At 40.8% G+C, this 24,082-nt stretch overlaps 1 protein-coding gene across 1 annotated transcript in view; it reads right to left on the bottom strand.

Annotated features, from left to right (window-relative positions):
• LOC135525266 (putative adenosylhomocysteinase 3) overlaps window positions 1–17,068 on the bottom strand; it is a 35,290-nt gene extending 18,222 nt beyond the window's left edge. Inside the window, exons 1-11 of the mRNA XM_064952984.1 lie at window positions 16,686–17,068; window positions 6,100–6,196; window positions 5,474–5,617; window positions 5,054–5,154; window positions 4,847–4,949; window positions 4,562–4,656; window positions 4,373–4,479; window positions 1,221–1,337; window positions 1,072–1,135; window positions 851–939; window positions 597–667 (exon numbers count right to left, since the gene is read on the bottom strand). Of these exons, the coding sequence (XP_064809056.1) occupies window positions 597–667; window positions 851–939; window positions 1,072–1,135; window positions 1,221–1,337; window positions 4,373–4,479; window positions 4,562–4,656; window positions 4,847–4,949; window positions 5,054–5,154; window positions 5,474–5,617; window positions 6,100–6,196; window positions 16,686–16,760 (1,063 nt within the window). The 5' untranslated portion in view covers window positions 16,761–17,068. The remainder of the gene's footprint in view (window positions 1–596; window positions 668–850; window positions 940–1,071; window positions 1,136–1,220; window positions 1,338–4,372; window positions 4,480–4,561; window positions 4,657–4,846; window positions 4,950–5,053; window positions 5,155–5,473; window positions 5,618–6,099; window positions 6,197–16,685) is intronic.
• Window positions 17,069–24,082: the final 7,014 nt, after the last annotated feature.

Raw genomic sequence — 24,082 nt, 5'->3', positions numbered from 1 at the left:
GGTTAGAGAGATGGGCTAGTAATTTAAAGGTTGCAAGTTCAAATCCCCGAGGTGACAAAGTACAAATCTGTCGTTCTGCTCCTGAACAGGCAGGTAACCCACCGTTCCTAGGCCATCATTGAAAATAAGAATTTGTACTTAACTGACTTGCTTAGTTAAAAAAAGTTACAAAAATATATTTTTTAAAAGAACAAAATATACACTCTGATTGGAGGATTTCTAAAAATCGTCCACTGGTGGGGCTGCTGATCAAAATATGCTACTTTTTATGGAAAAATGTTGCTGCAACAATTGCTTCAAAGAAATGTATAGTTTATTATCAGCTTTAAGGTTAGGGTTGTGGTTGAGGCTAGTGTTAGGGCTAAACCGTGATGTGGACATGACGCTAAGGTTAGGGTTAGCCGGTCTCATTACAGCACACTGAAAGGGTTGGTAACATGAAATACACTCCTACTGGAGAGTACATGTTTCAGGCAAAAAATGTACTCTACAATACTTCCATGTGTAACTTTTGTGAGCTATAGTTCGTGTGAGAGTTAAGCGCCTCTCGTTACTAGACCATTCACATTACCTCTGTGGGTGATGACATGTCTTACCCGTGCAGGTGATGACCATGTCCACCTGTCTGATGACGTCATTGAGCTTGACCAGTCTGAAGCAGTCCATGCTGGAACAGGGAGAGACATAAACACAAATAGTTCAACACTTGCTTCTACCACCTCCATGTCTTAACTCTCTCTCTCTCTCTCTCTCTCTCTCTCTCTCTCTCTCTCTCTCTCTCTCTCTCTCTCTCTCTCTCTCTCTCTCTCTCTCTCTCCCTCTCTCTCTCTCTCTCTCTCTCTCGTCATACCAGGCCTGCAGGGCACATATGGGATCGACCTCTGTGATGTACACTATTGAGCCCATGGCCTTCAGAGCGGCAGAGCAACCTTTACCAACCTGGCCAAGGGAGAGGTGGGAGGAGAGGGTAGAAAGATAAACATTCATACACACAAATGGAGTAAACACATACAGTACATAGAGAGAACAATTTAGACCTCGGGGTTTAATAGGTGCTACTAAAATACTGACCTCGCCATAACCACACACCACAACCTGCTTTCCCCCAAACATCACATCTGTCAACCGTTTCAACCTAGGGGGAGATGGGAGGGAAAAAGTCAAAGGACACACAAACACACACATGTTATTTCTGCATCTGTATGTTTTAGTATACGTACCCATCCAGTATGGACTCCCTGCAGCAGTAGAGGTTGTCAAACATCTGTTTGGTGACTGAGTCATTGACGTTCATAGCAGGAACACACAGCCTCCCTGCCTTGGACAGCTGGTACAGCCTTGGGAAGAAGGGAAACACTGCTACCTTAGCACAACGCATAGGCTGCATCTCAAATAGCAACCTATTACCTATTGTTATGGATTAGGTAAAGTAGTGAAGACAGCACACTACAGCTCTCTAACACTTCCACACTCCATTCCCCAGGGGGCAGCAGCAACCTTGTCCAGCTGCTGAGACTGGTTGCTAAGGAGACAGGTGCTGCCCATTAAGATGCTACTAAATCAGTGTCTGGCCGATCGAGAGCTCAAGAGTGACAGAGTTGGCCCTTGACCAAGGTAAGGATGCTGTCTCCTTTGGCACATGCACACTTAACACCTAGGCACATATGCTGATTTCTCACATAGATGCACACATTCATTCAGGTTACAGACCATTTAACTAGGCCAAAACCCATAGACAAAGAGTTATTGGGCTTATAATTTTTTTTTAACACATGTTCGCGTTGGTGGTTGTAGTCCAGGTGGTTGTGAACCGGTATGATTTGGTGGTGTGCATTTGTTAAGAAATTTTGTAGCAGGTGTTTTTGTCAGGATTGTGTCACGCTAGCATGCTAGGAGAGGTTTGTAGCAGTGTTAGTGTCAGTTTCAGTTTCCTGGCTAGCGAAATAGCTGATGGCTTTGGTCAACAGAAATGTTTGGTGTGGCTGCACCCACAAAGGTAATCAATATTTTGCAGTTGGTAGCTGTTAACTACTATAAGGCTGATTTAAGTGTTTTGCTTGTGGTTTGGGTTTTTGCCTAGTAGGAGTGGTTATCTCTGGGTCTTGGAGCATGTCCTGTATTTGTTAACGTATGGATTTTGACTTTGGGGGTGTTTGAGCCAGCAGTGTTTTGTGCTGAGGTAGATGATAGTTGGGGTTTGCTCAAGCTAACAATAGCAGATGCGTTGAGCAAGTTAGAGGTTGCAGTGCTGTTATTGGAGAAGTGGAGTGAGTTCTTGCCATTGGTTCTGGTGGATAGCAGTCAGGAGGAAGAAGAGAAAGTTTGTTTCCAGTCAGTCTTGTCACTAAACTAGTTTCCACCAGTGATTTAAAAACTTCTTTTTTTAACCCCAGTGAAAAGTCTCAGGGGGTGGAATCTCTCAAGGAGTTTTGTGGTATCCCCAGTTTGAAGTCACTCCGGTTCATCAGAGTGCTGATGACAAACCAGATAGGGAAGATGATGATTTGTGTGGGGACCTGGAGGAAACATTCTTTGCCAAACTAGACTGGTCCCCAGGATATAGTTCTCCCTAGTGCAACCTGGACTCAGGGGTAGACGTAACATTTTAGTATGATATGTTGTGTTTTGTATGGCATGTATTAATTTGTGGCTATGCATCAACTATTTCATATTACAATTTGTATGATTTGTTAACAATTTGAAGTTGTACAATATGTTACGAATTGCAATTTGTACAATAGAATTTGCTAAACGTATAATATGTTACAAATTTTACTTTATTTTTAATGTTAGCTGGTTGGCTAGGTGGCTAACACTGATGTTAGTTAGGCTAGGGGTTAAGGTTAGGGGTTAGGTTAAAGGGTTATGGTTAGGGGAAGGGTTAGCTAACATGCTAAGTAGAGGCAAAGTAGCTAGGAAGTAGTAAGTAATTGTAGAGTTGCCCCTGATGAGATTCGAACATGCAACTTTTCTAAATGCTCACGTTATACGCCCACCAATGCATCATACTTTAATTTTGCCTTTGTTAACCTTCTGTCTTATGTAATCACTATCAAGAGTAAAATATCATACTAATTTACTATGCTACATCTAGTCTGAGACCAGACTGCCTAGTGAGAAAGGTGATTCTTGTATGTCCCTAGCTGAGACCTTCTGGGCAGAGATATGTGATGTTGTGTACCTTCTGCAGGTTGAGGATGAGGTTGATTCATGTATCAATTTAGGGGAGACATTCTTTGTTAGATAGTGACAATGAGCAAGTTAGATTCAGAGGTTGTTAGTGATTCTTTTGTTCCTTTAGCTGACAATCTTTGCCAAAGTACTTGAGATTGTGGTTCCTCCGCAGGCTGACCATGCGGTTGTTAGGGTGTCAGGTGTTGATTTAGCTGACACGTTTATTAATAAGCTGTGGGAGGGAGGAGATTCTTCCCAGTCACAAGGTGATGTTAGTGAGGATCTGCTGGAAGAGCCGGTCTGGGTTTTGCTGGGTGAGACTGCTGGGTTTTGTGACGAGAATCAGGAGCTTGAAGAAATTAGTTGTGGAAAAGCCAGATCCACCCATGTTTTGACTTCCTGTTGTTGAGAGGTTAGTTCTGACATCAAGTAGGCCAAGTGTGGCTCCTGTTACTTTCCTCCACCTTAATTGAGGAGGATCTGGTGAAAAGTTCCCCTCCAGTGAGTGCTTAGGGCTGGAGAAAAGAGGCGATTGGGAACATGATGGTGTTCCTAGTGAGTTGGCTGAAGTTGTGGTTGATGTTTACTTGTCTCTAGTGGCGGTTGCTTCAAGTCTCTTATAGCTGGTTACATATCAGATGGAGCTTGTTGCTTGTGTCCATGGGCTGAGTGAATGGAGTTGGTCTCAGTTTAGAACCAGATGGGTTATTGTCCCTTGGTTTGGTCAAGTCAGAGACTTTAGTCAGGAAGAAATTGTGTGATGGTTTTGTTTTTTGACTGGTTTCCTTTTGAGGGTTTCTGTAGTCAGGTTGTGTAACTGCAGCTCTAGTGTACATATTTTGTCTCTTCAATTGAGGAAGTTTTATGGAAAATGAATAGAAAACAAGAGTATAAAAGTTTGGAATATTCTGGAAAATATAGTTTTTTTGGACTCTGGTCAAAACTAGTGCGCTATATAGGGAATGTGGTGTCAATTGGGGCACAGACACAGTGTAGCAGTCAAATTATGTCACAAGTGTTAGCTTCTTTCATTAAATGTATGTGGAATGAGCTGTCCTTATTTACACAGGTGACTCACACAAGTTGTCATGACTAAGTCAAACAATAGGCTTATCAAACCTGAAAAATCCATTGTTTTAGATAAGCACGTCTTCTAATCTATCTAAAACAATCAGAGGCATGGGTGCTCCAATCCCACCTTTGAACGCCTGTGACGCTCTCCTCCACGATGCCCTTGATCATCTTGAACATGCTGGGGTATTTCTTATCGATCCAGTGGGTCAGGTCTCCCCCATCATCCAGGATCTGAGAAATGCAGAGAATCCATCCATGACTGGATTAAACTGGATCATAGCTGTCTAATGTGAGAGATAGGCATATACTGTACCATATTGGGCTGCCAGGCCTCCAGGCTGACACAGTGGTCAATACACCACCAGAAGTCATCCTCCGACTCCCCCTTCCACGCAAACACAGGGAAGCCTGAGAGAGAGAGACAGAATACGGGAGAGGGCAAAGGAGAGTTTATTGTATTTCTGTAGATTACTGAGTTTGAGAGATGAGGGGAAAAAGGAGAGACTTGTGGGGGTAAAAAGTAAAGAGAGAGCTGAGAAGACAGTGGTGAGAAAAAGTGACAGCGGAGAGAGCAAGAGTAATACTGTGTGTGTCTCACCTTCCTCAACCAGAGCTGCAGCTGCAGCGTTCTGGGTGGAGTAGATGTTACAGGCTGCCCAGCGACACTGAGCCCCCAACGCAGACAGAGTCTCCATCAACACCTACAGGAACACATATGTGCACACGGTCACACGCAAATACACACAGTCCAATTTCAGTGATTCAGTGTCTGTTTGTGTGCGTGTGTGTGTGCATGCATACTCACGGCTGTGTGAGCGGTGATGTGAGTGCAGCCCACTACTTTAGCTCCAGCCAGTGGCTTCTCTCCCTCTGCTCTCTTTCTCAGGGACATCAGAGCTGGCATCTCTACACAGAGAGATGAGGGAGAAGGAAAGAAAGGGGAGAGAACTTGACACACCTTGAGACATGTTCCTCCCTCTCTCTTACCTTACTCTCTAACACACACACTCTTTGAAAAATAAAAAGGTGCTGTCCCCTTTGAAGAACCCTTTTTGGTTCCAGGTAGATCCCTTTTGGTAGAAACCTTTCCACAGAGGGTTTTTACATGGAACCTAAAAGAGTTCTACCTGGAACAAAAAATGTTTCTCCTTTGGGGACAGCTGAAGAACCCCTTTTGAAACCATTTTTCCTAAGAGCATTACACACCTCTTCCATTCCCTCTCACCTTGCTCAGCGATCGTTATCTCCCTGCGTCCGAGGCCGGCCTGTCTGATGTTCTTGATGCAGAAGTCTTGATGTCCCTTAGAGCTCCTCTGCTGCCTGATTCTAGGAGACGTCGCATCCTCTGAACTGTCTGTGTACGACGCAGCTAAGGGTGTGAGGGGTTAACAGAGTAACACCAGGCACAATTAAAAAGTATGAGCTGGATAAACCATCTAGGGTTAACTGAAATCTCCCATTGGACCAATAGTCAAATGGCAACAGGTTACAACTGTTATCAGCAAAAGTAGAGAAGCAAAATAAACCGTTATTTATACCTTCCAATGGATTGTAAATCTGGAAACAGCTCCAATATTATGAATCAGCCTTGTTGTGTTTGAGGTTTAAGTACGTGCTATGTACAGTTGGGATTACTGCTCCTTCTCTGTCTGAGAACAGCTGACTAGACAGATAAGGAGTAAATTAAAGAGGTAATTCCTCTGAAGACTTTCTCTCAATGAAAGTTTGGCTGAGGGAGAAAGACTCAAAACGTATCTCACTGTAACAACCCGCTGGCACAACAGCCAGACATGGGCAGCTATACACTTAGAGACAAAACACACCGTGCCGACAAAGCAGGTGTGTGTGTACCTGAGTTGTAGTTATCTGTGGAGGACTGGGAGAAAGAACGGGAGCGACGACCAAGACGTTGGTTAAAATCCTGCCTCTGATCAGCAAACTGGATTTGCTGTGGAGAAAGAGGGAGGTAGAGAATCACTTTTGAGACCAGCCAAACAAACCGGGTCAGCCTGACACCAGGGTTACAGTACATCCACCGCTTCTCCAAGGCATTATATCAACTTTCGATCTCCACATAAGGAACAAAACACAGAGAGAGAAGATGCAGGAATGTTGGTCATCTTATCAAGAGGCTCACTTCGTTCTCTCACTCTCATCATAGATAACACTTGCACACCTTCTCCCTCTCCCTAACACACTCTCCATGACATGGTCACCCACTTTCATTCTCTTTCCCTTCTCCATGTTTCTCTCACTTTCCAAAGCTCCCTTTTTCTCTCCGTCCCACTGTCCCTCTCTCTGTCTCACCACCCGTTGTGGTGGAAGATGCCCACTTAGCCATGCCTAGTGTCTGCTCCCTCTGTCACAGTCTCAAATTTTATTTGTACACATACACATGATAATTAAGCAGATGTTATTGCGGGTGTAGCGAAATACAGGTGTTTCTAGCTCCAACAGTGCAGTAATATCTAACAATTCACAACAGTATACACATAACCTAAAAGTAAAATAATGGAATTAAGGAACATTTCCTGGGCTAATAATGTAAGAAATAACGGACAAAACAAAACAAAATACTGCAAAGTTTCTTATGAGCTAGAAGCAGAATCCACTCCTGTGTGCGGTGAGCACTCAGAGAGAGACGCACATAGAGGTACAGAAAGCCCCAATGTGTAACTTTAATCAGATATTTCAGTTATAAACCATTTGTATGTACTGTATTGTAGCCTACATGTATTTATATTGTATGGCTTCCTTGTCTGAGCAGCTGAACTGAGGCATTGGACGGTTCCCCTGGTCTGCCACATAAGGGCAGTGTTTCCACTGGTAGGGCCTGCAGTTCTCATTTGTCCATCAATGAACTCACACATGGCACCACCTTCACATTAACCTTCTCCATGACAAAATAGCCCCAAGCCTGAACAGCCCATAGCCCCTTCCACTAGATCCTTCCAGCTTGTGTTTACAGCTTGTGTTCTGTTTACAAGCTGTCCTATGGGATCCCTTCAGGTGTGAATGCATCAGCAGGGTAGAGCTTTGGGGGGAGGGGATGGGATTCGGAGGTAGAACACTACACACTGTAGAAAGACTGTACAACTTACTGATAACCTGTACCAACCTGACCCATATGGCTCTCTTTCTATTTAGACACTGTGGCTGTTGAAAGAGACTACACATTCAATCACTGACTTGTTTACATTGAACATAAAGATATATACTGTAGGTAAATTCAGCCTGCACTTAACTGTCTAATGCAGCCGTTTTTAATCTCCATATCAAATCATTTCTGGGTAACAACTAAGTATCTTACTGTGATTTGCTTTTAATGAAAGAAACAGAAATAGCTTCTTAGCAAAGAGCAATTTCTCCAGAGCAATTTTGTCTTCACTATTATTCTACATACAAAAACAAAACGAATGGTAGTCCCACTAAGCACAAACCAGTTGGGATGGCGTATCGCTGCAGAATGCTATGATAGCTTTGTTGGTTAAGTGTGCCTTGAATTCTAAATAAATCACAGACAGTGTTACCAGCAAAACACCCCCACACCATCACACCACCTCCTCCATGCTTCATGGTGGGAACCACATATGGTGATCATCCGTTCACCCACTCTGCGTCTCACAAAGACACAGCAGTTGGAACCAAAAATCTCACATTTCTAATGTACATTGCTTATGTTTCTTGGCCCAAGCAAGTCTATTTTTCTTATTGGTGTCCATTAGTAATAGTTTCTTTGCAGCAATTCGACCACGATGGCCTGATTCACGCAGCCTCCTCTGGCCAGATGATATTGAGATGTCTGTTCAACTCTGTCAAGCATTTATTTGGGCTGCAATCTGAGGTGCAGTTAACTCTAATTACCTTATCTTCTGCAGCAGAGGGAGCTCTGGATCTTCCTTTCCTGTGGCGGTCCTCATGTGATAGCCAGTTTCATCATAGCACTTGATGGTTTTTGTGACAGCACTTGAAGAAACTTTTAAAGGTCTTAATGTTCTGCATTGACTGACCTTCATGTCTTAAGGTAATGATGGACTGTCGTTTCTTTATTCTCATTTGAGCTGTTTTTGCCATAATATGGACTTGGTCTTTTACCAAATAGGGGAATCTTCTGTATACCACCCCTACCTTGTCACAACACAATTCATTGGCTCAAACGCATTAAGCAGGAAAGAAATTCCACATTCACTTTTAACTGTCACGTCTGCTACCGCCACGTCTACTCCCCAGACCCCCTTGAGGGCGCCAGGCTGCCCTGCATCACGCATTCCTATCATCCATTACGCACACCTGCCTTCCCTCATCACGCGCATCAGCGATATTGGACTCACCTGGACTCACTAATTACCTGTTATTACCTCCCCTATATTTGTCAGTTCCCCAGCTCTGTTCCCCACTTCTACATTGATTGTTTTTTGTCTGTGTTTCCTCATATGCTGACGCTGTTCCTGTCTCGTTCCATGTCCGTTCCTTATTAAATGTTTGACTCCCCGTACCTGCTTCGTCTCACCAGCGTCATCCCATGTGACATTAACAAGGCACACCAGTTAATTGAAATTCATTCCAGGTGAAAACTTCATGAAGCTGGTTGAGAGAATTCCAAGAGTATGCAAGCTGTCATCAATGCACAGTGTGGCTACCTTGAAGAATCTCAAATTTGTTAAACACCTTTTTGGTTACTACATGATTCCATATATGTTAGTTACTATTTAATAGTTAATTTTTTTAAACTGCATTTTTGGGAATTGTTTGTAAGCAAGCATTTCACTGTATTCTGCACCAGTTGTATTTGGTGCATGTGATAAATCAAATGTGATTTGATTTTGATAAGGAAATAATACTGACTTTTACAGTAACAGTTTCATCGGCTGTACAATATGATACAAAACATAGGAAACCATAGTTTTGACTGCACTGGGCTTTTAAAGTGGAACTGACAGCATTTTAGCAACATGAACTCTTATTCAAATCTGTTCATATACACCACTAGGAATTTTCTGAGAAGCGAACAGTAAAATTTGGTCGTTTTCATACTTTCATAGAATGTTTGGGAATGACAGAGTAAGGCATGTGTGAATATTCTAAAGCAATATGGTGTGCAAAAGCAGCCGTGCGTTTGAACAATTAAGGGTGCTTTCACATATAGTCCTCTTAAAAAGAACCAATCTCAGTCCTCTTTAATAAAGTGAAATAACACATTTTTCTTTGTATTCACATTGCACTTGCCTTTGAATGAGGACTCGACTATTTTGCCAGTTCACTTCACATCGCCTATCTTTGAGTTCACATTGCTATGTTTAGAAAGTAACCAATGTCTATTTCCAACATCCACTCAATGCACACAGTTTTTTTTTTACAAAGCTCAGGACAAGCCATTCCATCAGAACGTGCCATTCCATCAGAACGTGTTATCGAGAAGCTAGATATACCTACTTATATTTTGGAAGGTAATAGATAGCTAAAAGATGAGACATAATAATTGTAATCAGAAGATACTATTAACATGTAAATATCATTGGTAACAAAATAAATAGCAGAAGAGTAACTACAGATTAAATAAGGCTGTAATTGAAAATTGTACACCCGATGTAGGCTACTGCCCCTTTTAAGACCTAGAATAATGTTGTACCCCATGTTGTGATTCTCACCAAATATATGTTGTCTTCTCAAACTATTCAAACCACACAATCAATAAACAGCTGATGAAGCTCTCTTAGTCTGTAGATCACATATTGCAAACAAATAATTTAAACAAAAATCTCCACACGCATTTGGGAATTTCTGTGCATCAATATCCAAAAACAGGACACATTTTTTTTGTCAGCGAACCTGCACGTCATCCTCCTCTCTCTTTTGTGGCACCAATGTGAGGGGTTATTGCAGAGAAAACAGTGTTGCAGTAGTCTAGTGTGTGGTGCGGGAATGGTGAACCTGGGGAGCTTTGTGTTCACATTGCCCTAAAAAAAGAGAACCGAATCGCGGAATTCAAGCAAACCGAACTCAAACGACCTCTCGAGAGATGGTCGAGGGGCCTGAGTTCCTTTTGAGTGTTCACACTGCACAAAATATTAAGCGAAAAGCACTGAGTTCACAACAATTGGGACCAAGTGTGAAAACACCCTTATAGACACTGCAGTAAATAAAACCTAATAAAAATGTGTCAGACTTGTCCAGGACTGGACGACACAGACCGGTGCACCATAGCCAATCAGAGCTACAGTAGACCTACATGCAAATGAGCTATTTGCCACACTGGCCTGCCATCATTCATTTTGAACTGGACTGTGTGTTTACAGGCAGTAACAACAACAACAACAACTAATTTAGATCATTTAGATCATTAGAAAGTATTCCCCAAAATACACTTAAATGGATTTCTGCAAATATGTAAATACCACGGGAGTCCTCTTACATTTGGAAACATTACAAGTCTATTTTTTCAAAATTACCATGAATAGGTAGGCTATCTCTCCCTCAGTTGTGTTTAAGATCAACAACTGTTAGCCAGAGCAAGATGAGCTAAAATCTAATGAGGGAACAGTAACGTTAGATAAACCATCTAACCCTCCCAAACATTTTCAGCTTGTAGTTCCACTAATAAACAAGGGGGATTAGTAGCCTGCTTGCCCTTCTGCAGCCTGCCTGCCAATGTATGCTTGTCCCGACCCATGTTTTGACAACTGAATGGGAATTTGCCTGCCTTGCTCATTTGATCGATGCCAAATAGAGTACATTTGATTGACAATTAAGAGATTAACATCTATCCACAGTTAGCATAAATTCAGCATAGTTAGCTAGCAAAGGGATTAGCATTTTTTTGCTAGCTAACCAAATGACACCTGCATCTCTAGCTGTAACCACCGAAAAACTATATGGGGGGGAAAGTTTGCCATCACCCACTTGTCCAATGACATGGCATCCTCCCTGCAGCTAGTTAGTTAGGCTCTGTGTTTTTTAGCTTGCTACATAAATAGATAAGCTAACCTATTCCACATTATGACTGACTTGAGGTCAATGCCCTTGCTAGTTTGATTGTATTGACAGTCCCAGCCTTAGTTACATTTGTCAGTTTTTGTCCAAAATATTGTGTCATTGGAACTGAAAACAGTGCATCCAGGATGGCTGGAGGCGGTAAACAATGTACCAGGCCAGTTGTGATTTACGACCAGAGAGCAATATTTGTTGGACTACCAATAATTTTATTGGTGAATTAGCTATATTAGTCATATATTGATAGTTACCATCTATTCTGCCAACAATGCCTTAGTCTACATCATGGAATTTCGAGTCAAATAGAACCTATTTTTAAAACCTATTTTTTTAAGTTGGTTTTGTAAGCATAAACTGGGAATTTTACATTCTGTTTCATATCTGCAAAGTAGTTATAAAGCTGTCAGTTCCACTTTAACCTCTGAGAGGCGAGGGTGCATTTTTGAGATATAAGCCCACACAGCTACAAGGATGCTCTTTCATGCTAGATTCAGGATTCACGGCCCAGAGACAACAACAAAAATAAAAGTACAACTTTCTTTTTTACTGCAACCGCCAACCACAGGAACCTGCTCTAAATGTTCAAAATAAAAACTCATGAATGCAACTATTTAATATCAAATTGTTTCATGTTCTAAATAAAATGGTAAACAATTAATTGTGAGGCTAAATCTAAGGGCTGGACATGCTGATAAATGAAAAGCATATTTTTGCTGGTGTCTTGGGACTGGTAGGGTTTTAAGCATACAAAAAAAACAATCTATAACAAATTAAAATGGCTTTCGATTAGCATGCTACTCGATTAGCATGCGCACCACTACGCACCATATTTACGGCAGTTAAACATGACAAACAGTTGAAGTCGGAAGTTTACATACACCTTAGCCAAATACATTTAAACTCAGTTTTTCACAATTCCTGACATTTAATCCAAGAACAAATTCCCTGTCGTAGGTCAGCTATGATCACCAATTTATTTTAAGAATGTGAAATGTCAGAAAAATAATATAGAGAATAATTTATTTCAGCTTTTATTTCTTTCATCACATTCCCAGTGGGTCAGACGTTTACATACACTCAATTAGTATTTGGTAGTATTGCCTTTAAATTGTTTAACTTGGGTAAAACTTTTCGGGTAGCCTTCCACAAGCGTTCCACAATAAGTTGTGTGAATTTTGGCCCATTCCTCCTGACAGAACTGGTGTAACTGAGTCAGGTTTGTAGGCCTCCTTGCTCTCACACGCTTTTCCAGTTCTGCCTACACATTTTCTGTAGGATTCAGGTCAGGGATTTGTGATCGCCAGTCCAATACCTTGACTTTGTTGTCCTTAAGCCATTTTGCCACAACTTTGGAAGTATGCTTGGGGTCATTGTCCATTTGGAAGACCCATTTGCGACTAAGCTTTAACTTCCTGACTGATGTCTTGAGATGCTGCTTCAATATATCCACATAATTTTCCGTCCTCATGATGCCTTCTATTTTGTGAAGTGCACCAGTCCGTCCTGCAGCAAAGCACCCCCACAACATGATGCTGCCACCCCCGTGCATCACGGTTGGGATGGTGTTCTTCGGCTTGCAAGCCTCCCCTTTTTCCTCCAAATATAACGGTCATTATGGCCAAACAGTTCTATTTTTGTTTCATCAGACCAGAGTACATTTCTCCAAAAAGTATGATCTTTGTCCCCATGTGCAGTTGCAAACTGTAGTCTGAAGGATGAACCAGACGTGTGGAGGTCTAAAAAAAAATATTCTGAGGTCTTGGCTGATTTTTTTTTTTTTGATTTTCCCATGATGTCAAGCAAAGAGGCATTGAGTTTGAACGTAGACCTTGAAATACATCCACAGGTACACCTCCAATTGACGTCAATTAGCCTATCAGAAGCTTCGAAAGCCATGACATAATTTTCTGGAAATTCCAAGCTGTGTTAAAGGAACTGTCAATTTAGTGTATGTGAACTTCTGACCCACTGGAATTGTGATACAGTGAAATATTCTGTCTGTAAACAATTGTTGGAATAATTCTGCGTCGTGCACAAAGTAGATGTCCTAACCGACTTGCCAAAACTATAGTTTGTTAACAAGAAATTTGTGGAGTGGTTGAAAAATGAGTTTTAATGACTCCAACCTTAGTGTATGTAAGCTTCCTATTTCAACTGTATGTGCAGTATGTATCAACTCCCAATAAAATGTTGGCCATTCATGTCTCATCTTTTGTCACAACAATATTTATCATGATTCAATAATATATACATACTGTCACTCCCTGACCTTAGAGAGCCTTATTATTTCTCTATTTGGTTAGGTCAGGGTGTGATTTGGGTGGGCATTCTAGTTTTTCTGTTTCTTTGTTGGCCGGGTATGGTTCTCAATCAGAGGCAGCTGTCTATCGTTGTCTGTGATTGGGGATCATAATTAGGCAACCTGTTTTCCACCTTGTTTTTGCATAGTTGCTGTCTAGCCCTCCAGAACTTTATGTTCGGTTTCGTATTTTGTTGTTTTGTCGCAGTTCAGTATTAAAAACGATGAACACTTTCCATGCTGCTCTTTGGTCTCAGTCATCTAACGACGGACGTAATTCAGAACATGGACCATTACAGTATTCTCCTTGTACACCAACTTAGAACCGTAAGATAAATAAAGGTGGACAATGAAAAATCTTACAATATTTGATGATGACATTTCTCTAAAACAGGCTATAGGCTACATGTGCACCACCAAGTCAAAACAGTCTACAATATTATGAGGGGAAAAGTGATCAAATTATTAGGGTGAGGCACATGGGCTACTAACAGCTTACTTCACAACATACACTTATATATACTTTCTTAGCTACAGACAATATACATATATCCCTGGCATATTACATCATTTACAAAGCAGCATACAAGACATTTTTGGACTCACCTTGTTGTGCAGTGCTCAATTGAACAGGAAGGTGGTGCAGTGGTCCTTTTGTGGGAAAATTTTGTTAACAAACTTACATCAAAGTTTCTGGATTTATGGTGCTTTCAAGACAACTGGGAACTCTGAAAAAAACAAGGTTGAATCATGATGTCATCGGTGATCTTCAGGTCGGAGCTCTAGAAAGGCTGTGTTCCCGACTTGCAATTCCGAGTTGGATGACCGTTCAAAACGTATTTTCTCAGTCGGAGCTCATTTTTTTTCCAAGTTCCTAGTTGTTGTGAACTCAATGTCAGATTTCTCAGTTCCATATTTTCCAGTTGTTTTGAGCGTTGCAGAAGTCATGCTGGATTGACAGCATGGCCAATGTTGAATGTTTATTTTTAGCTGGGAAAGAGGTCCTTAAACCCAGACTTGGGTCCCCACACCCACTCCACTGAATAGAAGGCTAGTGATTACTTTGCAATACTTGCAGTTAGCCACTGATTCCTTCCAAATCCTTCATTGCTGAATTTGCGATTTCCAACTTGTTGTGTAATGTTTATGTCCAATGGCCGATGAGCACCGATACGTTTCATCTGTAATTTCTATTCATAATTTCTCTTCATATGACAAGGATTGAAAAGGATTTGCCAGTAGATTGTCGACTTGATACATGACGATGAACATTACCAACCCCTACGCTCTGTATTTTCCGTTGGCTGCCCCACCACCACAGAAAGCACTGAGCTCGCCTGAAACACCTGCATTTTGGAGCTGCCTTACTCAAGAAAGCAAAAAGAGACCAAGTTTGTAGACTGCTTTATTAACTCAATGATTATTATTTGATTTTTTTTTTACATTGTTTGCAAACTGATATGTTAATGACAAAATAACATGCAAGACAGGCAACAACTACAAAAATATACTATGTGTGTATGTGTGTGTGTATGTATGTATGTATGTATGTATGTATGTATGTATGTATATATATTAGGGGGGCTAAACAGGTGGGGCGCAGCCGGTGACGGGCTGCCACTGGCTGCGTCTCAATCCACCGAATCCGGGTATGCGGTGTTAGGTGGCCAAGCTACAGCAGTGTTTGTCAGACCATGATTCATCCCGAAAATCGGTCTTCTCACGACAACATCTATAGAACACGACCCCCATAAGTGTCACGGGACTCATCTGAAGTCTGTAACACTGATGTGCCAACTTCTGTCTGAAGCGTCCGAACCGTTTGAGCTACAAACTAATATATAAATGGAGACTCTCACAAACACAATGATATTCTCCGTTCTGCTCTACAACCCCCACAAGTGGCATGGAACTCATCTGAAGGTAACCCATACAAACTAATGGAGGTATGCATGTAGTTCTGTGTCATCAAAAATAAAGGGCTAAATGTGTCCAAAAAAACTCATATTTCCTGAGCTTTCTTATATCTCCTAGATATAGGACAGACATTTCCAAACTTTATTCCTCATGATTTATTTTTTGGCTGTATTTTTTTGCCATTTTATGTAACAATGAATGCTTGTTCTTGTTAAACATTTTAAAGTTTACAATAGCATCCCAACGCACCACATTGGTCAGTGCCATCCGGAATCTTTGGGACGTCCTTAAACAAAACCCTAACCTTAACCCTTTTAAATGTAAATTTCAATGGGGTAGGGACGTCCCAAGGATTCCAGGTAAACCATGTGGTTCTATCTCTCTGTGACCACCAATAACTTCAAAGTTGATTACAAATACAAAGTTATCAATGTTTTTCTTTACAACTGAGATGATGAATATTTATTTTTTTTACCTTTATTTAACCAGGCAAGTCAGTTAAGAACAAATTCTTATTTTCAATGACGGCCTGGGAACAGTAGGTTAACTGCCTGTTCAGGGGCAGAACGACAGATTTGTACCTTGTCAGCTCGGGGATTTGAACTTGCAACCTTCCGGTTACTAGCCCAACGCTCTAACCACTAGGCTACCCTGCCTCCCCTAATATGAAGTAGAAAAATGTACATTTACCTTTTAATAATGATTGTTTTTGGAAACATCTTGGAGATTTAACGATGCCCCTATGAAGGTTCTAACGATGAACTTAGCCTTAAGATTCTTTAGGGAAAATGGGCCAATCAGCGGTCTACTCACATTAATACTTTTAAAGAACGGTATATGCCTGCACCATTCCAACACATTTAACACTTAGTTTTCCTTCCAAAACATGACAATAATTTCACACATATTGTAATTAATTATAGGAAATATTTCAAAGAAATTGGGAAACACTGGACTGCTAAACATGTTCAAATGTTGTGTACAGCGCTCCCTTGAAAATATAACACACCTGAACTCCCTTAATCATGTATTTTAGCCAATGTGATCCTGTCCTTTTGGCATAAGCAATACTTTAAGCGTTCCAAAGAGCACCACTATCCCACAGAAAGGCAGAAGAAGAGAGACCAGGGGAGGATACAGACGGACTTAATTAGAGATTTCACAGAGAGACGAGAACATGATACAGATGGACTGAACTAGAGATAGCAAAGAGAAACTAGAACAGAGATACCTTGATACAGATGGCCTGAACTGCCTCCTCTTCCTTGGTTTTGTTCAGGCTGAACATGCTGTACACTTTCTTCATGCTGTCAGGTTCACCTCACTATGTGAACACCTTCCACCACACGCAGAAAGACTGTATTTAACCGTGGACTGATCGTGCTCGACCGTAACCTGACCGTGTTTGATGAGAAGGTTCAGGAATTAAAGGCTGGCTAAGCTAACACAGTGAGAGGAGCCACACCTTCAGCTCTCAAGCCCAGGTTCCAGGTGAGTGGAGAGACAGAAGAGAGAAAAAGATGAGGAGCCAGAGACAGGAGGAGAGGAGGGTGGGCCAAAGGAGAAGTGAGCCTTTGTGAGCTGAGAGGAGCAGTTTCCAGGATGAACAATTGGGAAAGGAGGGAGCGAAAGAGGGGAGGGATGGAGGGCAGGAGTACATAAAGAACCACTTGAGGCCTCTAATGAATATGAATGACGTTTGGAGTGCTCTCTTATTCCCAAGGGTAAACCATACAAACACAGATGTTTGTGAGTCTGTGAGAATTGTGTGTGTCCAGAGAAGAAGAGTGGAAAAACACATGCATGTACAAACACAAGAACCACGGACAAGTGTGTACACACACACAACCACTGTGAGAGCTGACTTGTCCTGGTAAGTTGACACAGTATTAATTTATAACAAAGGCTGACTTGTCTTTGTTGAGGTCAGGAACATGAAGGGGTGGAGTCCTAGTCATTGACTCATTGTTTTTACACAATAACTACACTTATTAATGGTAGAAGGGAAGCTAAATATATGTACTATGTACTCTCTGTCATGTGTGTAAAACATTCATATGGCCGGCCACGGACAATACGATGATTAACAAAATAAGGATATGCAGATGCACGCCTGCTACCTGAGTGGGAGTGAGCCTGAAGAGAACGTACTCGTATTGAGAAACACATTTCAGTGTTGCATTCAGCACATTTGACTTAAGTAGAGCATAGTAGAAACTCAAACTGTCCTGAACACACTCATGCAAGCACAAATAAAGCCCATATAAATGAGGTATAGGTGACGATAGCTGCACAGTGACCTTTAAAGGCTTGAGAGTGAACCTGTTCTTCTAAAGGCCCGCACTCTTAGTATAGCTCACCTAATGAAGTGTGTGTGTGTGTGGTGTGTTTACCTCATGAAGTGTGTGTGTGTGGTGTGTTTACCTCATGAAGTGTGTCACTCTGGCACACCCTGAATGTCACCAAACTGACCTAGTACGGGTTCACAACTTTTAAACAACCTTCATACGCCCTGCTAACAACAAACATTCCCTTAAGGGTCTCATTAGGTCATTAACTAACATTTTCATAGGAATGTTCCTGTGAAGTGCAAGGAATATTTCCACGAGACCATTACCTTAATGTCAAACAGAACTTACCCACAAAGTGTATGCCATGTAATCAGAACTTACCATATTAATTTTCTAGACAAGTTCCATAAGAAATGTGCAATAACACTTGTGTCTAGTTTTCTGTGGGATAGGATGTCCCACCAAACACACACAGACCATGGCTGACATGTTCTTAGAACATAATGTATTGATGTTCAAAACACGTTTTATGAGAACGTAGCAAGAACATTCCAGTTTTCTGAGGGTTAGCATGCTAGCAGATACCCATAGACTTCCAGTCATTGCGCTAACGCTAGTTAGCATTGGCTCGTAAAACTACCTCTAACTTCCTTCATACAGGACACAGAGACTTAAAAATGATACCCACGAGCTCATCTGACTCTGGGGAAGTAGATAAAATCTCAAAGTATCCCTTTAACCACTGATCCAGTCATAGCTATTTGTCTGTTGGCAATGTTAGGGATACGCACACACACAGTACATTTAACATAGTGTTTTCAACTTACATATTTGACATACATGATTACATTGTGCATGTTTAGGAAAGTATTATTATTTAGCATGTACTCACTTAGGACTTAAACTCTCAACCTTTTTGGTTGACGGTACTCTGATCTTCCTGTTACGCCACCATGTCCGGTATCAGATCATCTGATTACTCTCATCATTGATTTTATTTACTTATTTCAACAATATAATGGCTTTCTGTTTTAATGATACTCCAGAAACAATACGATCAATCACATTGATTTTTTTTAGTGTACTATTAACAAACTCAATTCACCTTATTGCTTACACCTATCAAGTTATTTGAGATCTACACAAGTGCATATGGAAGAAGGTTTACGGTTTCTTCTGGACAGGTCCTAACTATACTGGCCCAATAAGAACATGCCCTAGGTATATCCCTTATTGGGACAGTGGTTAGGACGTTCGTCGTTGGTGCTGTTGGCCTGGGTTAGAGACGTGCTAGAGGATTCACCCTACTCTCAATATACTGGATGTTGAATTAAATAAAATCGTATTTGTCACATCCCCCGAATACAACAAGCAAGAAAAAAGTTTAAAAAATGATAAATAAAACAAGGAAATAGTACTAAAATAACAAGGAGTACCGGTACCAAGTCCATGTGCAAGGGTGCAAGGTGTAATTGAGGTAATATATACATGTTTGTAGGGGTAAAACTGACTAGTCAATCAGGATAGACAATAAACAGAGTAGCAGCAGCGTATGTGAAAGTGTGTGTTGTAGTGTCACTGTACATGTAGTATGTGTGGGTAGAGTCCAGTGAGTGTGCATAGAGTCAGTGTTTAAAAAAGGGGGTCAATGAAAATAGTCCGGGTAGCCATTTGATTAACTGTTCAGCTGCCTTTTGGTTCCAGACTTGGCGTTCCGTTCAGGCCTACGACTGTCGTGTCATCAGCAAACTTAATGATGGTGTTGAAGTCGTGTGCTGCTACGCAGTCATGGGTGAACAGGGAGTACAGGACTGGACTAAGTACTCACCCCTGAGGGACCCCCTTGTTTCTTGTAGGCTAGGCTATATGTCATACAGGCCTATCCGATGCATTTCTTGTCCTTTTATAAACACATTTCATGCCATTCTACTACACTTTATATGAATGGCGACATTAGCATAATCTTTTTTAATACTACCAAAATGACAGGGTAGCCTACTCTGCTGACACTGACAAACAAATCAATAAAAGCGACATTGTCAGATCCATATAATTGGCCTACGAAAAGGGGAGACAAAAATACAATATCTAACCCGGAGGAGGAAATTATTGCCCAAAAACAAACAAAAGTGTCACTGACCCAATGATAAAGACAGTGAATATGTACACTCACTGGGGATATGGCCGATGTTCTCAGCTAGTACCAATAAGATAGCAAACAGTAGCCTAAATAAAGTTGAGATTTTGGATAACTAAAAGAGGGATTGGAGTCTTTTCATTGTCGTCTCTTTACAGCAATAACCATTTGCTTTCCAAACGTTTTTTCTGCAACTGTATTTTTAAATATTGGGAAATGTCTGACTGGGTCTATCTGCAATCACAACTAAACTATCATCTATTTGATATTTGCAGAGCATGCTGCCCAAATTGCGGCCCCTTCCGACTGTGATTTAAAACAATCCAGTTTTTTAAACAAAAACCTAACGATCCTCAGTTGGCCAAATGATGCTTTCTGGTGTAGTAGCCTACTTTGAATGATTTTATTTATTTCTGTATAGATATGAGTAATCTAATTAAGCTATATCATTGTGGCAATTTAAATACATTTATTTAACTTCCTCTAGCCTGATGGACACACCACATATGCCTTTTTTTAACGTGGCATAAACACAAACAGTCGTGACGTTTTCATCTGATTGTCAAACAATCATTTAACAAAGGTGGTCCTGTAGGTCATCAACACACATTCGTACACTCACAAAATAATTCCAGCATCCAAACCCCAACAACATCTATTACAAAACACCTATTGACGGGAAATGTACTGACATAAGCGTCAACCTTGTGAGTCTCTTCTCTTCCCATTGAATGGGAAAATGTGTTGACATAAGCATCAATTGGTTGGCACTCATAATTTCCCATGGACTGCGATGTATTGACAAACGCGCCATCAACCTTGGGAAACTCATGTTTTACCATTAAATGCAATGTCTTAACATTAGCATCAATTGGTTTACACTTATCTTTTCCCATTGACTGCGATGTATTGACATAAGCGTCAAATGGTTGCAGCCCATCTTTTCCCACTGGCACCGCAAAGCCTGTTGGGAGCATGGCCAATTGACATTAAGCTTCAATTTGTTGATGCAACACTTGCAAAATGTGACAGAATGACCTTTTCCTGTGATATCATGTTGCAGCCCTGCCAGCCTCCAGCATATGATCCTTTTCAACATCAAGGTTGCAATGTCGGCATTATAAATATATAATAAATTCAGGTTTATTGTAAATCCTAAGGAAAAGTCTCTAAGATTCCCCATTAATTTCCCATGGGGTCATTGGTTGGACAGGTTAAAACAGATTTATATAGACTTTTTGCCTGCAGTGCCTCCATGCCATTGTGTTGTCCGTGATAACACAGGACCACATTACACACACTGGCATTTGTTTACAGTAAACCCTTATGGCAATGATGGTCACAGAAAGCGGCAGATCACATTAAGTATTTAGGCCCACAACCAACATCTTTATTTTGCAAACTTTAATTGAAATTCCATTGAAACTTCCATTGAACAACCCCCAGAAATTGAAATGGTTCACTGAACTGCCATCTATTAAAAACAAAGAAGGTTGCAACACAGACAATGATGAAGAAAGAGCCAGTAGTCTTTACTTTCAGGGTGAGGGTTCAGGAAGTCTTTGCTCCAACCTTAATGAGATGACTCAGGTGCTCCAGGGTCGTTTCCGTGGTAACTGGATGCAGAGGGTGTGTCTACTCTGCGGAGCATGAGGAAGGGCGGTAGAGGGAGGGTCGTCCCTAGTTACCACAGCCACAAAGTCAGAAGGCCCGCCTACTTGACCAATCAGATGAGAGTGAGGATGATGCGTATGCCGGCTTACGTTTGGTGGTAAACGACCAATCAGATGAGGGAGTGTGATGATGCGTATGCCGACTGGCATGCAGGGGCAGACAAGAGAAATGCATTTATTTTATCTAGTGATCCATCAATGATATGAGTATTTATTAAATATATTTAAATCAACTGTTCTAAATGCAAAGTGGTAATCGGATGTCTTATTCAAACTCAGCTTATAAGCTTATCATGATGTTTGCCCTTACTCATGGTTACTTGCCTTAACCCAAAATAGGTTTACTCCAATATCTGCATTGTTTTTAAAATAGCATGAAGACAAACAAATTGACAGTGAATAAAAGTACAATATATTTATATAAAAGTGTATAAATAATGTATTCACAATAAATATTTATATAGATTTTATTTAATTGACTCTTTCTGTAGTATATAACATGATATAATGTGTAATTATTAATGTTTTCTCATAGAAAAACATAGTAGAAGCTAATAAAAGTCTGGGTCAGGGACAAGGGCAAAATGGTGAAATTGAGGTAGAAAATGCATCTGAAAAGTAGCTAAAATACTTGACAGAGGTGTTTAAAAAGTATGGGGTGATTCCAGTGTGAATTTAACATACATGTCATGACTTCCGCCGAGGTTGGTGCCTCTCCTTGTTCGAGTGGCGTTCGGCGGTCGACGTCACCGGTCTTCTAGCCTTGCATTTTCCATCTGTTTTGTCCTGTTTTCCCACACACCTGATTTGCATTCCCTCATTACACGTCTTGCATATGTTTTCCCCCATGTCTGTGTGTGGAATTGTGATATGTAAATGTATGTGTACTCCAGGCTGGTTTGTGCCAGGTTATTGTGTGTTTAGTTTTCTGAGTGCCGTGTTTTGTTCGCCTCAATAAAGGCCTTCGTTTGCTACCCATTTCTGCTCTCCTGCGCCTGACTTCTCTGCAGTCAGTTACACACTACTTTACAAAACAAATATTTTTAATTTTGTTGTTTTTTATAAAATACCCAAAATTGACCCGTAGTTGCAGAATCATTATTTATACACTTTTATATATATACATTGTACTTTTATACACAGTTACATGATAGGATTACAGTTTGATTTACACATAAAAATGGTACTCATCATTAAATACTCTTGCAATAAGTGCCATGGGATCTTAAGTGACCACAGAGTAAGGACACACATTTAAAGCCCCTTCAATTTTATTGAGGAAAATCCCAGTGTATGGTATACATTACAGTGATTTGTCTTTGAACTTACTGCCTTCATGTTCATTTCAGCAACACATTTCTCTTTAGATTTTGTTTGTGTGTCTTTCCCCTGGTGACATTCATACATCTTTGTGCCCACAACTTGAAACAGAACATTGGATGGGAGACTTTTACTCTCCCAACTGAGCTTTTTTTTGCATGAAGGTCAAGAATATGATACATTACTATTAGAATTAAAGGCTTGGGAAACTAACAACATTGCTCTATCAAATCGAATAACTCCTCTGTGCTTGGAATGGAATCCCATATGTTGGCTAGAGAGCAAGCTCATTTTAGATGATAATATCAGAAGTTAGCTAGTAGTTTTCTAAAAAGGAAATGACATCTTACCCTTTTGCCCAAAACCTTTTGTCTTTTCAAACTAACCACGCTTCATACCGAATAAAACAGCTGCGTTGGAGACAGGAAGATCCGGTACAATTTAATACATGCCGACAGATACAGTTGAAGTCGGAATACAGTTGGGGTGGCAGGGTTGCCTAGTGGTTAGAGCGTTGGACTAGTAAATTAAAGATTGCAAGTTCAAATCCACGAGCTGACAATGTACAAATCTGTCATTCTGCCCCTGAACAGGCAGTTAAACCATTGTTCCTCAGCCGTCCTTATTAAGATTTTGTTCTTAACTGATTTGCCTAGTTAAATAAAGATAAAATAAAAAATACAAGTTTACATACACCTAGGTTGGAGTCATTAAAATTTGTTTTTCAACCACTCCATAAATTTCTTGTTAACAAACTATAGTTTTGGCAAGTCGGTTAGGACATCTAATTCTTCCAACAATTGTTTACAGACAGATTATTTCACTTATAATTCGCTGTATCACAATTCCAGTGGGTCAGAAGTTTACATACACTAAGTTGACTGTGTCTTTAAACAGCATGGAAAATTCCAGAAAATAATGTAATGGCTTTAGAAGCTTCTGATAGGCTAATTGACATAATTTGAGTCAATTGGAGATGTACCTGTAGATGTATTTCAAGGCCTACCTTCAAACTCAGTGCCTCCTTGCTTGACATGATGGGAAAATCAAAATAAATCAGCAAAGACCTCAGAAAAAAATGTAGACCTCCACAAGTCTGGTTCATCCTTGGGAGCTATTTCCAAACGCCTGAAGGTACCACGTTCATCTGTACAAACAATAGTACGCAAGTATAAACACCATGGGACCATGCAGCCGTCATACCACT

The sequence above is a fragment of the Oncorhynchus masou genome, chromosome 31 (genome assembly GCF_036934945.1).
Source record: "Oncorhynchus masou masou isolate Uvic2021 chromosome 31, UVic_Omas_1.1, whole genome shotgun sequence".
NCBI lineage: Eukaryota > Metazoa > Chordata > Actinopteri > Salmoniformes > Salmonidae > Oncorhynchus > Oncorhynchus masou.
Note: the sequence above shows the minus strand (reverse complement) of the source record. Positions and strands in the feature narration are given on the sequence as shown.